This window comes from Mustela putorius, unplaced genomic scaffold (assembly GCF_011764305.1).
Source record: "Mustela putorius furo isolate JIRA1106 unplaced genomic scaffold, ASM1176430v1.1 tig00000738_pilon_pilon_pilon, whole genome shotgun sequence".
Taxonomy (NCBI): Eukaryota; Metazoa; Chordata; class Mammalia; order Carnivora; family Mustelidae; genus Mustela; species Mustela putorius.
In genome coordinates, this window is record NW_025421463.1 from 10,281,486 (window position 1) to 10,295,854 (window position 14,369).

Genomic DNA, 14,369 nt, shown 5'->3' on the forward strand with positions numbered 1-14,369 from the left:
AGAGGCCCGCATCCTAGCCCTTAGGTATCTGCATGAGAGAGAGTAGGGGAAGGGGTTCTCCTTTGGGGAAAGCAGTGATCCAGGGCCCAGCTGTCCTTTCCCACAAGAGCAGAGCTGGAATGAAGCCAGGGGAAGTGGAGGATAAAGAGGAATTCGCTGATCCCATAGCGGAAGTTCCTCAGGATTCCATCGCTGGGCTTGGGAGGAAGGTGTGGGCTGGCACTTGTGTCACACTTGTAGTTTGTATGATAATGCAGAACAGGGACTTGGCTGGCTGTGCCTGAGATAGTCATCGGTCCGTTCAATAAATCCTTCTGATCACGTCCTACAGGCTAGATGTGTGCTAGCAGCAAAGAAAGCAGCAGTGGCCGAAACAGAGCACCTGCCCTCGAGGCGCTGTGCTCTGACTGGAGAGACAGACTGGTTATCAGTGGTGTGTCTTGTAGCCTAGAACTGATTTTCTGTTTTCTCAGGAAGCACTGGAATTTGAGCCCCAGGGTTTTCAACAACTAAGTCCAGTGTCCTCAGCCTCTCTCGGTCTGCAAGGTGGGTATAGCGATGCCTCCGTGGGTGGCGGTGGAGCTTTGTGTCAGCGGTGTTTTTGATGGGAGGTCAGGATGGGTCATGGGAGCCACTCGAGTCCATAGGATGCTTCTGCTTAAGTAGAAAAAGACACTTCTCCTTCTAGGATCTCCCTTCCATCTGTCGGAGAGCTGTTGTGAAAAAGGTACCATCAACAAAGTCTCCCTAGCATCCTGGCCAGTCCCTGTAGGGGAGAGGCGAGGGAGGGGACCAATAGCAGTGGGGGGAGGCCAGCTTTATTTATCAGTAACTGGTAAGTTGCTCAATGCTTTAGTAGAGTACAGGCCTCTCAGTGATGTGGCCTCCCATTCCCTCCTTTCTTGTTAAAATGCAGATTTTGATCTGTGGTGCTTGGAGCGGGGGTGGTGGTGGTACCTGATGGCTTGCATTTTCGGGCAAGAGGAGCTACCGCTGCTGCTGGTTGGTTCAGGGACCATATTTCGGATGAAGATGGCTAAGTGTCGACTCTGGGCTTAGCTGCTGGTCTCAGGCAGAAGCTGAAAACAAACACGAGAGGACCTGGATCCTTGGTCCTCAAGGGGGTTTGGTGTAGTGAAGAGAAATTAATGCCAGGAAATGATTCCAAGACCATGAAGTATCAGGAATGTGCTCCTGACCGCCTTTGGAGTTTAGAACAAAGGGAGGAGCCCCTCCAGGTCTGGACTTGTTGGGAGATGTTCTGCCGAAGCAGCAAGGACTTGAAATTCCTCGGGAGGTCCCGCAGAGGAGGAAAGGCATGGCTGAAGAGTCAGGCTGTGCTTGAGAGGCTCGGGAAAGGCGGGAGGTATAATAGTACAAATAACGAAAAAACAAAGCTAACATCTAGAGAGAGTCTGTCTGCTGTAGGACCTGTACTGGAAGCTCAGGGAGGGCCAGCCCTGTGCCCTGTTAGGAACTGGGGCAGCATCTTGCAAGAAAGGTTCACTTGAGAGACTTGGATGGCAGTGTGGAACTGATAGGATTCACCCGATCTTAACGTTACAGTCGGTGACCCTACTCTGTTGCCTGCCCATAAGATGAATTTGGCTCTGAAGGGTTTTGGCCTTTAGTTTCCTTAGACTTTTTGTTTGTTTCTTTTGGAGATACTTAGATCTTTATTCCTCTTCGTGTGCTGTATTTCTAGACAACTCATACATCTTGAACGCCCATGAAAACTCGTTTGTAATGATGCTAATTAAAAGACAATCTCCAGGGGCGCCTGACTGGCTCAGTTGGTAAAGCATGCAACTCTTGACCTTGGGGTTGCCAGTTCAAGCCCCACACAGGCCGTGGAGCTGACTTTAAAAAAGTTTAAGAAACAAAACAAAAAAACCAAGGACAATCTCCAGTGTTGATCAGATCAACATTTGGAATGTGAGCTTCTGACTAGAGTCTCTCAAATGGTAGCTGGCCACCCCTGGAGGGTGTTTTCTCAGTGAGGATCCTACAGATTTTAAATCACTGCACCTTACATGCAAAGTGAAACTAACGTATTCTTCACCGTCCGCACTGAAGTATTTTGGATCATGTGCAACATACCAAGAAGACATGATAATTCAAGTTTTTAAATATTTTTTTAAAGATTTTACTTATTTATTTGACAGAGAGAGACCACAAGTAGGCAGAGAGAGAGGAGGAAGCAGGTTCCCTGCTGAGCAGAAAGCCAGATGCGGGGCTCAATCCCAGGACCCTGGGATCATGACCTGAGCCGAAGGCAAAGGCTTAACCCAATGAGCCACCCAGGTGCCCCAACCTGTAACTTTTATACCTTTTTTTGTACGTACAGTTTTATTTAGGTATTTATTCATGTATATACAGTGTATTATGTCGGACTGAAGGATACTTGTAATCACAATTTACTTTCAGCTGTGAATGTTGTTTTGTGGCTTTAATTGATCATGATAATCTTTCTGGCTCATGCAATGTTTTGCATAAATGTGAATTTCATTGGTTGAGACATATGGGAGAAGACAGATGGAGTAGTAGATGTTTTAGTAGGAGAAATTGACCAGCCTGGGCAAGGAATTGGGTGTTGGGTTCGAGGCAGGGGCATTTTAGCCATGAGTCTTTGCCCCATCTGTTCACCCAGGGGTCTCGTCTCCTTCTGACCAGGCAAAAGCAGGTTCCAGACTGATTTACTCAGGTCACCCATCAACATTTGCCCGTGTGTGGGAAGTAATTTCCAGCCCACCTCTGGTTTCTTCCTTCCTTCCTTCTTGTGTTGATTCCTGTATTAACTTCCTAGAGTAGCTTCTGATAAAAATTGAGATTTTTCTTTAAAATGTGTTTTTAGTGCACAGAGGTGTCATTTAAAAGTCAAATCCATGAAGGAATATTTTTTACCTGCTGGGTTTAATTTCAGACGCCAGTGTTATCATAAAATGCAAGCCACCCTAGACTCTGTTTTAAAACTTTGGGCGAATTATGCCAGTTGAAATTAACTTTTGCAGATGGAGCGAGGAAAAGAGGAAAATAAGTGTCTTAAAGAGTTTTTTTTTTAATGCTTTTAAATATTTTTTTTTTTTTTAAAGATTTTATTTATTTACTTGAGAGAGAGACAGTGAGAGAGAGCATTAACGAGGAGAAGGTCAGAGAGAGAAGCAGACTCCCCATGGAGCTGGGAGCCCGATGCGGGACTCGATCCCGGGACTCCAGGATCATGACCTGAGCCGAAGGCAGTCGTCCAACCAACTGAGCCACCCAGGCGTCCCTAATGCTTTTAAATATTAACACCACTTGAGTTCAGCTCCATATAATATTCCTGCTTTCCCCTGAAATCCAAATTCACCAGTAGCTTTCCAGTTTTTGTTCTATTGAACAATTTTTTTTTTTTTAAGAGCAAACAGTGGCAATATATTTGACTCTGGGAAGAAAATAATCATAAGACTCAACATGAAGAATTTAGGTTAGGCCAGAAGGAAAATGACCCCTGGCAAAGGTTGTTAGACTCAGTTCCTTAGAGAGAGGAGAGCCTGAGGTGTCGCTGCCATAGGTGTGTTAGACCTTTGGCTAATGGGTCTTTCGAGGCCTTGGTTTCTCATCCATTAAATGGGGATGCAAACTGGTTCCTACCTCGTAGGTTATTACTGCTAGTTGTCTTTGCTACTATTATTATAGGTGACCTGCAAAACAGAACAAGCCGGGGTGCCTGGCTGGCTTAGTGGGTTAAGCCTCTGCCTTCGACTCAGGTCATGATCTCAGGGTCCTGGGATCGAGTCCCGCATCAGGCTCTCTGCTCAGTGGGGAACCTGCTTCCTCCTCTGCCTCTCTGCCTGCTTGTGGTCTCTCTCTGTCAAATAAATAAATACATTCTTTAAAAAAAAAAAAAAGAACAAAACAAAACAAAATGCACAAAGGGCCATTTTAACATGGTGGTGTCTTCTAAAGGAGATTCCCGTAGGGATGCTTCAGGCTGAGATCCCCCATTGCATGATGATCTGTTTTCTGGAAAAGCCTGAGCAGGGCTGCTCTACCCTCCGTCTTAGGAGGAGGTGGGACTCACCCTGCCACGCGCCCCATCGGTCTTTGCTGGGCACTTACTCAAGGGCTCTCTCACTTAAGGCCCTCTGACAGAGAGTGCATTGCTTTTGAGAAACAAAAGGAGGCTTGCCCAGCGAGAGGGGGCTTGCCACTGTCACAGCTAGTCGCGTGTGGGACTGGATTTGAATCCAGATGCAACTGCATAGCCTCCTGTCCCCTATTCCTCCTGCGAGATGGGCCTGTGTTGGGGCGATCCTCACCCACGACCATCGTTGGTGACTCACAGATTGTGTGAGGGGTTCTCTGCCTGAGCTCCAGAATAACAAACTTGTCAAGGCGGGGGGTGGGGAGACTTTTCTCCAATCAACATGCTTTGTTTAAAGCAATTTTGCTTGTTTGGTTTCCCTTGCGAGTCCACGCCCTCCAGCCCTGGGGTCATTCATCTGTTTCAATGGAGGGCCATTCAGAAAATTATTTCAGAGTGGGTGCAGAATCCCATCTGGCCTTGACAGTTGAGATGGCTCCGTTAGGTGTTCATTGCCCGCAACTTGCTGAACAGACTCCTGAAGCTTGGAAGAGCAGCCTTGGGTTAGGATCTGATCCCCCTGATTCGTTCAGCATTTACCACCCAGCCTGCAGGTGACAGACGTATGCCCAGTCTTGGGGAGTGCACGGTGAGTAGACAAGGTCTGTCTCCCGGAAACCCCCCAGGCTGGTGGGAAAGGCAGACGGTTCAACCAGACCATCGTCCCACGGGATTCAAGGGTTATGGCAGAGGGAAGGACATACTATGGGAACACCCAGAGGGATACCCAAACCAGCAATTTCACAGACAGCCGTCCTCTGGGGGTGGGAAGCCGTGTGTAGCTGCCCGAGGGGTGGGTTCTGCTCCTTTTGGGAAGCTAATGGGGACTCCTTGCTCTGCCAGCAGCCAGTGTGACTTCAAAGAGAGGAGCTAGGTGGAAATGAAATTGCGTGGTCTGTTGGTTTTTAAATTCCTTTATAAGGCACATGGCTGCCGGTCAGATCCCTGGGTGGAGGATTCTGGGCCTTTGCCGCAGGTGTGTTGACCTTCTCCCTCTTCCTTGGACATGTCTCAGCGTCTTCTGCATGGCCCGAGGACTGGCTCTCTGCAGGCTGGGGACAGGTTATCTGTTCCTCTCCCGTCTTCTGCGTGTTTTAATCATTCTTGTACTTTTCGGAACATCTTCCTCCACATTCAAGGTGGAAGCTGTTAAGAGTCCCCGAGGAGCGTTTTTAGGTTATCGGCCAGGATCAGGATGTCGTTTCCTGCATGTGACCTTGCGGCCAAGCCATCCTCCAGACTCCTCTCCTCTGAGTGCGCTGGGCAGGCAGCCCCAGGTGCCTTCCGCCGCCCCTCCGGGTCTCGAACTCTGGAACCCTTCTGCCCTCTTGACCGCCTGGGGATCGGTCAGCAGCTTCCTTTGCCTTCCCGCAGAGTTCCGTGCAATTCTCTGTCCTCAGCATTTCTGGAGTTCCCGTGGATGTTTTACGTTGGTCTCTCTTGGTAGACTATGTTCTTTGACGCTAACCGGCATTCCTGTCGCTTTTGAAAACACAGCACCCGGTTAGCGCTTAGTACATACAAGGCGCTAACTAAATGCATTTTTAGTAAGTGTGTGTGTTCAGACTTCAGACGAATCTGGGCTCAAAATACTTGTGTGTGTGTGTGTGTGTGTGTGTGTGTGTGTGTGCATGTGTGCGTGCGCGCAAGAGAGAGAGGGAAGGGGGGCAGGGAGAGATGTCATAGTGGTCATCATCCTTTATTTACTAAGGAGCTGTCGTGGTTCGGGTAGATGTAAGACTGCGGCATCGTCTCTTAGTCTAGAAGGTCAGCAGGAAGTCGCCAAGGAGCCAGATACTTTCAGGATCTCTGGGATGCCTCTCCCTTGCAATTTTCGTCCTTTTACGGTGCCCGGAGCTCAGCTCTTCCTCTTTGCTCTTCCTTTCAGAAAGTATTATGAGGGAGGCCGAGGACCCCATGCTCCGGGCAGAGAAGCGGCGCTGGGATTAGGGGTTGCCACTTCTGAGAGGATGCTGGGAATCTGCAGAGGGAGACGGAAATTCCTGGCTGCCTCCCTGACTGTTCTCTGCATCCCGGCCATCACCTGGCTTTACCTGTTCGCCGGGAGCTTGGAAGGTAAGAAGGCGGCTTCCGCACAGGGTGGGACTGGGAGGGAAGACAGAGGATACGGGCCGTCCCGGAGGCCTCGGAAAGCCCCTCCGGGTCATGTGATCTCAGCTTGTCATCCTCAGAGCAGGAGGAGATGGGTGCCCTCTTGCACGTGGGTGCGGGCTGAGACTTGCTAGGTTTGCATGGGTGGTGGCGGCTGTCGGTAGGGAGGTGAACAGAATGCAAACGAAGGCAAAATGAGGCGCACCTGTGTCCAGGGGCATGGTGGGAGGGACCCCCGGGTCAGAGACCGGCTCTGCACCTCGATCCTCGTGCCGATGAGGGGCGGGAGGTTGGGGCCCCAGAAGGATTACTCCACTGTTCATAGAAACAAGATGTTTTGTTCATTCTGAGGTTTGTGCCTTTATTCACACATTGAACCTTTTGTTGTCACCATTGCTACGGCTCGTGTTGAACCCCTCTGCTGGGCCAGGAGTGGGGAAGGCAGTGGTCCAGATCTGGTTGGGCACGGTGCCCTAGAGGCAGCAGACGGGTTAGCCCGGGGCCTCCACTTGTAGGGCACCACAGGAGATGGTTGCGGGAGCCGGGCAGGTGCGAGAGATGCACAGCTACACCGACGGGCTGCTTTGGAAGAGCTGCCCTCCCCAAACAAAAAGAAATGAACGCCAGTCCCCGTCACTGTGCAGAAACCAGCAGAGGAGACCGGACTAGCCCTTCCTCCAGCCAGCAGTTTCCTGGGCCGTGTGCTCTTCCACGGATCGGAGATGGTTTTCTGAGCTTCAGGGAGGGAAGGGTTGACAGTGTTGAGAAGGACACTGTCTTTTTATCTGCCTCCACAAGTGAGGTTAAAAAGAAAAAAAAAAATCCCCAGTGAAGATCTATCTCAAGGAAGCCACTGCTGTGTTTTATTTTTCTCCAAAGATTTTACTGATTCCTTTTTAGAGAGAAAGAGAATGAGGAGAGAGGCAGAGGGGGAGGGGAGGGATAAGCAGACTCCATCTGAGCACAGAATCCCACGTGGGGCTCAGCCCCACAGCTCCGAGACCACGATCTGAGTGGAAATCGAGAGTCGGACACTCATCCCCCCCCATCCCCTTTTTTTTCAAACATTTTCATTTTTTAGAGAGGGAGAGAGAGTGTCACTACTGGATTTTTCAGCATTTTTATTGACAGCTCAGGCCAACCTTTTAAGTAGGAGTTCCACTTCCCTTTCTGAGGTTTGCTCAGCTGCATAGGATGGAGGTGGCACTGGGTGCCTACAGAGCAGGCAAGGGCCTATTATTCCCTGTCCCATGCCTCCCCAGAGTAGAGGAGTTTCCAGCTGATCCACTAAGTGGGGTAAATGATGCTGTGGCAGTGGGTGAGTAAGTTTTGGCAAAGAGATCGGAGGGAGGAAGGTGAGTTGCTCTTGATACTAGAAGGGGCCGTAGGAAGCCTTATGCCAGGAATGATGGAAGAGCCTTGGAAAAGAAGGTTGAGGGCACCCGGTGCCGGTCCAGGGCTGGTACCGGGAAACACTGACTTTGCCAGTACGACTGGACAGGTACTGATCCTAATAGTATAAGAGTAATAACAACAGTAACGAGGATGATCATGTGTCAGGCATTGCTGCAGGCCAGGTTTAGTTGCAAGGATTTTGCATGCATTGACTCTTTCTCAATGGTAATCCCTTGTAGTTGGCACAGAAGAGGATGGGGAGGCAGAAGTCCCGCAGTGATCTGTCCAAGGCCCCAGACCCAGTCAGGATGGATCTGGGTTATTGGACTCGAGATCTGGAGTTTCTAACTACAATGCCGTGTTGTAGATGGGGACTTCAGTGAGGTAGCAGGCTTTGGTGAGAGTTTGACGAGGTGTCACATGACCTTTCTGGGAGGCTGTGAGCAGAATTTTGATTTATGCTCATTGATGGATACCCAGCTCCAAATGAGTTTGGCAACAAGGGAACCTGGGAACTGATGAAACCACTAAGTTCAAAGGTTGGATAGGCTTCAGGAAGGGTTGGATCTAGGGGCTCCAATTATATTTTTGTAGCTCAGTCTCCCTCCTTCCCTTTGCTCTACTTTTCTCTGCCGTGGTTTCTTTCAGGCAGTTTTATCTACACAGAGGAAGCTGTAGGTTACAGCCAACCCTCACAAGTGCCTGTAGAAAGAGTTCCTTCTCCCCCTAATTGTGCAATATTTCCTCAGATTGGATTATACCTGGTCACATGTAGTCTAGAGACTATTCACTGCCGTTGGGGGAGGCTGTGAGCCCTGTGCTATTTTTGGTCCTAGGGTAGAGAAGGTCCCTAAAACATGTGGAATCAGAATGGGGGATGGGTGGCCCCCAAAGGTAAGTGGTGGAGTTTCCAAAAAAAGAGACTGGGAATTGATCTGTGGCATGGGGAATTCATAGATAACCAACTGTGCTTAGCGATAGGTTGATACCAGCTAGAAGTCTGCTTTCCACCATCATGCTATCTGGGCCAGCTCTGCTGGATGGAGTGACCGTGATCCTTGACTTTGAATGATTTTATTAGACAGGCAGATAGATGACGGGAACTGGGGAGGATCGAGGCAATCATACTCTAAGGTGACCTGCACAGACCGGGTGTAGGTGCCCTATTTATCAACATGATGCTTAATCATAAATCCTCCCCTTGGGACCGAATCACAAAAGACATTAAACAGGGGCTAGATGATGTGAGAACATTAACAGGTGTTCTGGCTAGAATGACAAAGGTGACCGTTGTCTTTTACAGGGTATCCGTTAGTCCGTAGCCGGACCGCAGCATTTGCTTCTGGATGCCACACTTTGAGAACAGTTGAGACAAGTCAGCACATTTAGGAGAACCTAGGTGAAGGGCAGTGCCCATTCAGACCTTGTTACGTACGAAATAGTGGAAGGAATTGAGGCTGTTTACCGTGGAGAAGCAGAAGCTGCTACTGTACATGGTCAGCTTCAGCACGTGGTCACGGGGCTGTCACCTGAAAGAGATGGCTCCCAGATCTAGGGAGGACATGACAGGGAGCCAGCTCTCAAGGTCATCATAGTAAAGGATCACTCTGTCCAGGGCTGGAATGAGCCCCCCTGAGAGGTAGGGGAACACCTAACATGAGAGGTGTGTACGCAGAAATACAGGGTGGTGGTGCGGGCCGTGGGGGGCGCTCAGCGTCAGGATGACCTGCCCGACCCAGAGTCCGGAGACTCCAGAAAAGGCCGAGTCGTCACTGGGAGACAAAGGGTAGCTCGTCGCAGTTGCCAGCAGACATCCGTGCATTTCCAAAAGAGCCCGTGGAGACAGTCTTTTCTCTGTAGTTAAACATAACAACTTCGCAAACCGTTTATTGACACCCTTGAGTTTTCTGTTTCAAGGCAGGTGGAGCCATAAATCAGGGACAGAGTCGCTGCCTGCATTCGTGGAGATGCTATTTATACTTTATGTGAGTTTATTTATTTTTCAACCCTGTTTAATTTCAGGGGATTGCTCGGAGATGCGGATGCCCTCAGCATCATGTTTGGAAGTTAGATTACCTGCAGCAGCAAGAGACATTGAGATTGCGGGGGTGGCGTGGGGGAGGGTCACAGGCCCCCAGATCAGCTGAGCCACAGTAGCTGGGTGACTTGGGGTACGGTCACCACTCTTGCTAGGCCTTCATCTCCTGCTGCATGAAATGACATAAAACTGAAAGTCATCTGAGGGGGCTGTTAGGACACTGACTAGAACTTTTCTGTGCTAAACATGTGATATGAATGATTTGGAAATGACCAGAATCTTCCCCAGTTAATGGGAAATATATCCAGAAGAGGGAATGGGCTTCCTGGGATTTTCTCCTGAGTGTGGAATCAGGGTCAGTGCAAAGAAATTACGGGGAAGCAGGCATTGTCTTAATATGAGAAGGAACTCCTGTTGCGAGAAGTAGACTTCCCAGGCCTTAGAGTTACACTCTGGGACAGTGAGGAGATGTCCCTGCTCAGAGCTGTTTGTCGGAGGCCAAGTGACTGTCGGTTATGGATAATGCACAGGGGGATGTTTCTGCTGGTATTCAACCCCCAGGTTCCTTCATTTCTTCTCCAATCCACCCTTCCTCCTGTAGCATCTCGGTGACCCTTCCTGGCTGCCCATCCTTCGTGCTCAAAGCGGTGAGTCTTTGCTTCAACCCTTGGGTCTCAGCTGAGCACGCCAGCCCCTCACCCTTAAAGATGTTGGCTTCCTGGGCCACATGTGTCCAAACTCCTTGTACTGTCTTTTCCCACCTGCTTTACTTTACTTTTCGTGTGTGTGTGTGTGTGTGTGTGTGTGTGTTTCTGATCACATGTCTTCACAAGTGAGTACAGTGTCAGGAAGGAAGGGAGAGGTGCTCTTCTGTTCAGGCTTTCATCTCTAGAGGAGCCAGGAGAACTGTTTGTTGAATGAGTGAATGAGTGAAAAAGGCCCTCTTCTGGCTTAGAGGACTGAAGACTCTCCCCGTCGCCTCCGGGATTCCCTCCAGACTCCTGATCCTGGCTCGGGGTCTTTCACAGGCATTTTCCCTTAGCTTCTAATTTGTCTTCACCCAGGTGAGCGCCTCATCGAACACCCTGAGAAAACTTTTGTTTTCTTGCTTCTTAATGTTGGCTCTTTGCTCCTGTTGCCGAGTGTGCAATTCTCTTTTTTCCCACCGCCCTTCCTGCCAGCTGGCGTCTTCAATGCCCGTGTTCAATGTCACTTTCTCCTAATGTCTGGTCCTGTGTGGGGAGCGTCTCTGATCGTATTCATCAAGGGGTAGTTTGCTTGTTTGGTGTCTTTCTAGCCGCTCGCTTTTGAGTTTGGGGACTGTTTCGCTCATCTTCACATTGTCAGAGTCTGGGCATCACTCTCAGTGGGTCCTCAGTGTGAATGTCGACTGGGAGGGAGTCTGGACATTGAAGGGACACAGGAGTCACTGCTGGGGCTCTGAGCATCTGTGATTTCGAGAGCCCAGAATCTGGTTCCAGGAGCCTCCCCTTCCTTCTGGATGTGATACTCATTCTTGGACTTGAGGAAATAACTGCTTAAACACACGCCTGTTTGAATTTAGATCGTGCTGATTACTATCTACCAGAGTGTCCTTTTCTCCTGGGTATGTGACTTTCTTTTGCTGGGTGTGGTTCTTTCTCCTCGGGGCATCACAGATGTGGAGTTTGGCTGTTATTGCATTACCAGCATGTGGAGAAATCGTGCTTTTCCACCATTGAGAAGATGGTTCACATGCTGCCCTCCAAGGATTTATAGCCAGCCCCATGCAGAGATTCGTCCCAGAAGCTCTCTGTGGTCAGGGTTGCCCACCAGCGGAGGGTGCAGGTGTTATTATTATTATTATTATTATTTTAAGATTTTATTTATTTATCTGACAGACCAAGAGCACAAGTAAGCAGAGAGGCAGGCAGAGGACGGGGGAAGCAGGCTCCCTGCTGACCAAAGAGCCTGATGCAGGGCTCGATCCCAGGATCCTGGGATCATGACCTGAGCCAAAGGCAGAGGCTTTAACCCACTGAGCCACCCAGGCGCTCCATGTGCAGGTGTTATTTGAAAGGAAACGTTCTTCTGAGGATGCAAAGTCCTGAACATTTAAAACCCGTGTCATGAATGGACACAGGATATTAATTTCTGGACGGATTTCAGTCCACACCCACATTCTAGGTCACTGTTCAGCCTGTCCTTATCGCCGCAGAGTCCTCCTGAAATGAATGGTTTGAGAGTCGTCTTGATAAATTTGAAAAAAAAGAAATGGGGTCCTGACATTGGACTGTTTTGAAGAGTTGCAGTGAGAACCAAGGAGTTGTAAGTTAAACATTTTCTTTGCTTTATCGCTGTGGGGGATCATGGGGCTCATGAACCGTGGATCAGGAGAGGGGGTGGGCCGGGGAGGCTTTTCTCCAAGCAGAGCTTGTTCAGACACGACTGATTCCCCAGCCTCACGCCTGCATCCCTTGGCCCAGAGCCTGCCGGGTGCCGGTGAGCTCAGAGTGTGCGGGAGCTAGTGAATAATTTGCTCAAGGTTTCCGTATCCCCTGAGGCTAGGCTCTGTGGCAGCCGTGATGGCAGCCAAGCCATCCTGCCTTCCTGCCAATGGCCCTACCAGATCCCTTAATAAGGGTATTACGGGGTCTGAGAACAAAGGGTGCTGAATGCAAAATGAAACGGGAAGTGTATTATACAAGTTGTATTTAATGTGTCAGAAATGAAGGGCTTTCCTGGCCAATGCTAATGAGCTGTTCGTAAGCTCCATCGGAAGCCTGCAAAGCAGGGTAGGGGCGAGGCAGCGGTGAGGAGAGACCCGAGGCACAGGTGCAGGGGGCTGCGCGCATCTCTGCTCCCTACCTGGGGCTCGGAAGCGTCTCTTTTAGCTTTCAGACTCTGAGGGTAGTTGAAACCTGTCACAGTTGTATCCAGGTGTGAGGTGGTTGCTAAGGTGACCTTGGCTTTTGCACCAGGCTTTGATCCTGTAGCATCACCGGCGGTCCTGCTGGAGTAGAGCAAACGGCCCCGACAGCACGTGGTCATTTGGCTGCGCCTCCTGGAGGAGCTCGTGGCTAGAACCTTGTACCAGGTGTTAGGAAACCCGGTGTCTGCTTGGGACCACCTTGTATGCCTTTCCTGTGGCTGCGGTTACAAAGTCCCACACGTTCAGTGCGGAAAGGACCACAGATTTATTGTCACGGTTCTGGAGGTCAGAAATCGACAGTCAGGTCTCATTAGGGTAAAGCCAAATGCTGGCAGGGCTGGCTCCTCCTGGAGGCCCCGGCGGGTATCCATCTCCTGGCCGTTCTCAAGGGCAGAAGTGGAGTTCCTTCAGATTCCTCTTGCTGACTCTGAGCTCTGCTGCTGGAAATTGTCCCATCTCCTTCTGTGACTGTCGTCTTCTTAAAAGGAACCCTGGGAGTCTGTTGGGCCCAGTTGGAGGGTCCAGAGTCATCATCATTCCATTTTAGGATGGAATGCGATGCGAAGTTCCTTCTGCCAGGGAAGGTGACAGATGCACGGGCTCTGGGGATTAGGACGTGACCCACTAGGGGGTCATTTGGCCTGTCCTCCACATTGCCCGGTCCTATTCTCCGCATCCCCTCCCTTGGGTTATTCTTTAGAGACAAAACAAAGAGGTGTTCTATCATCTCTTCTATGGGTGTCTTATCCTGCTCTAGGAGTTTCAGGTTCCATAATTTTAATACATAGAAACATCCAGCAGGACTTACTGTGCACGAAAAAGACATTGAATTCAGATGTGCGTGTTCAAACAATTTTAAACCATAATATTTTGTCTGTCACAGATGTTTAATCAATAATGATTGGTTAAGGTTTTCTGAAAAGGACAGGAACTTCTGCTGTTTGGGGGTGCTGGGCCTCAAGTGATTTTACTTTTTATCTCAAATGGCAATTTAACCAACAAAAGGGGTATTTCATTCAGAGAGACCTGTTGATGGTCTGTTAAGTATAGTATTTGTATAACACCTCTGGAATACGATTTGGTGTTAGCACCGAAACCGGAATATACGCCATGACCCATCAGTTCTGTCCCTAGCCATATACCAGAGAGAGAATCTATGTATGTTTGCATTAAAAGCATGTACAAGGGTGTTCACATCAGCATTATTTCTAATAGTGCTAAAGAGGGAAATAGTGAAATGTACAGCCATAGTACAATAAGCACGGAAATAGTGGCAGGTTTCTATAACGAAGTACTACGGAGCGGTGAAAATGAGTATTCTCACAGATGGCACTGAGCAAAAACAGTCGCAGAGGAGCACATGTGCTGGTGGATTCCAATTCCGCAAATACAAACCAGACGAATGTTGATCTTGGGATAGAGACTGGGACCAGGACCGAAGGAAGACTTTGGGACACTGGCAATTAACTTTTTTTTTTTTTAAATATTTCATATATTTATTTGACAGAGATCATGTAGGCAGAGAGGCAGGCAGAGAGAGAGGAGAAAGCAGGCTCCGCGCTGAGCCAAGAGCCTGATGCGGGGTTTGATCCCAGGACCCTGAGATCATGACCTGAGCCGAAGGTAGAGGCATTAACCCACTGAGCCACCCAGGCGCCCAGCAATTAACTTTTTAACCTGTGATTCTATAGGTAGGCTTGCTAGGTGAGCATTCCTCAAATTTTTCATTTGTAATTCACTTTTCCGCGTATATTATTTTATTTAAAAACAACGGCACAACCCCTGAT

General features: G+C 49.3%; 1 protein-coding gene across 3 annotated transcripts in view; it reads left to right on the forward strand.

The window, feature by feature from the left end:
- Nucleotides 1-14,369, forward strand: part of LARGE1 (LARGE xylosyl- and glucuronyltransferase 1) — a 521,107-nt gene that overhangs the window by 129,082 nt on the left and 377,656 nt on the right. For all 3 annotated transcript variants that reach the window (XM_004743092.3, XM_004743093.3, XM_013051560.2), the window contains exon 2: nucleotides 6,015-6,202. In XM_004743092.3, the coding sequence (XP_004743149.1) occupies nucleotides 6,097-6,202 (106 nt within the window). In that variant the 5' untranslated portion in view covers nucleotides 6,015-6,096. The remainder of the gene's footprint in view (nucleotides 1-6,014; nucleotides 6,203-14,369) is intronic.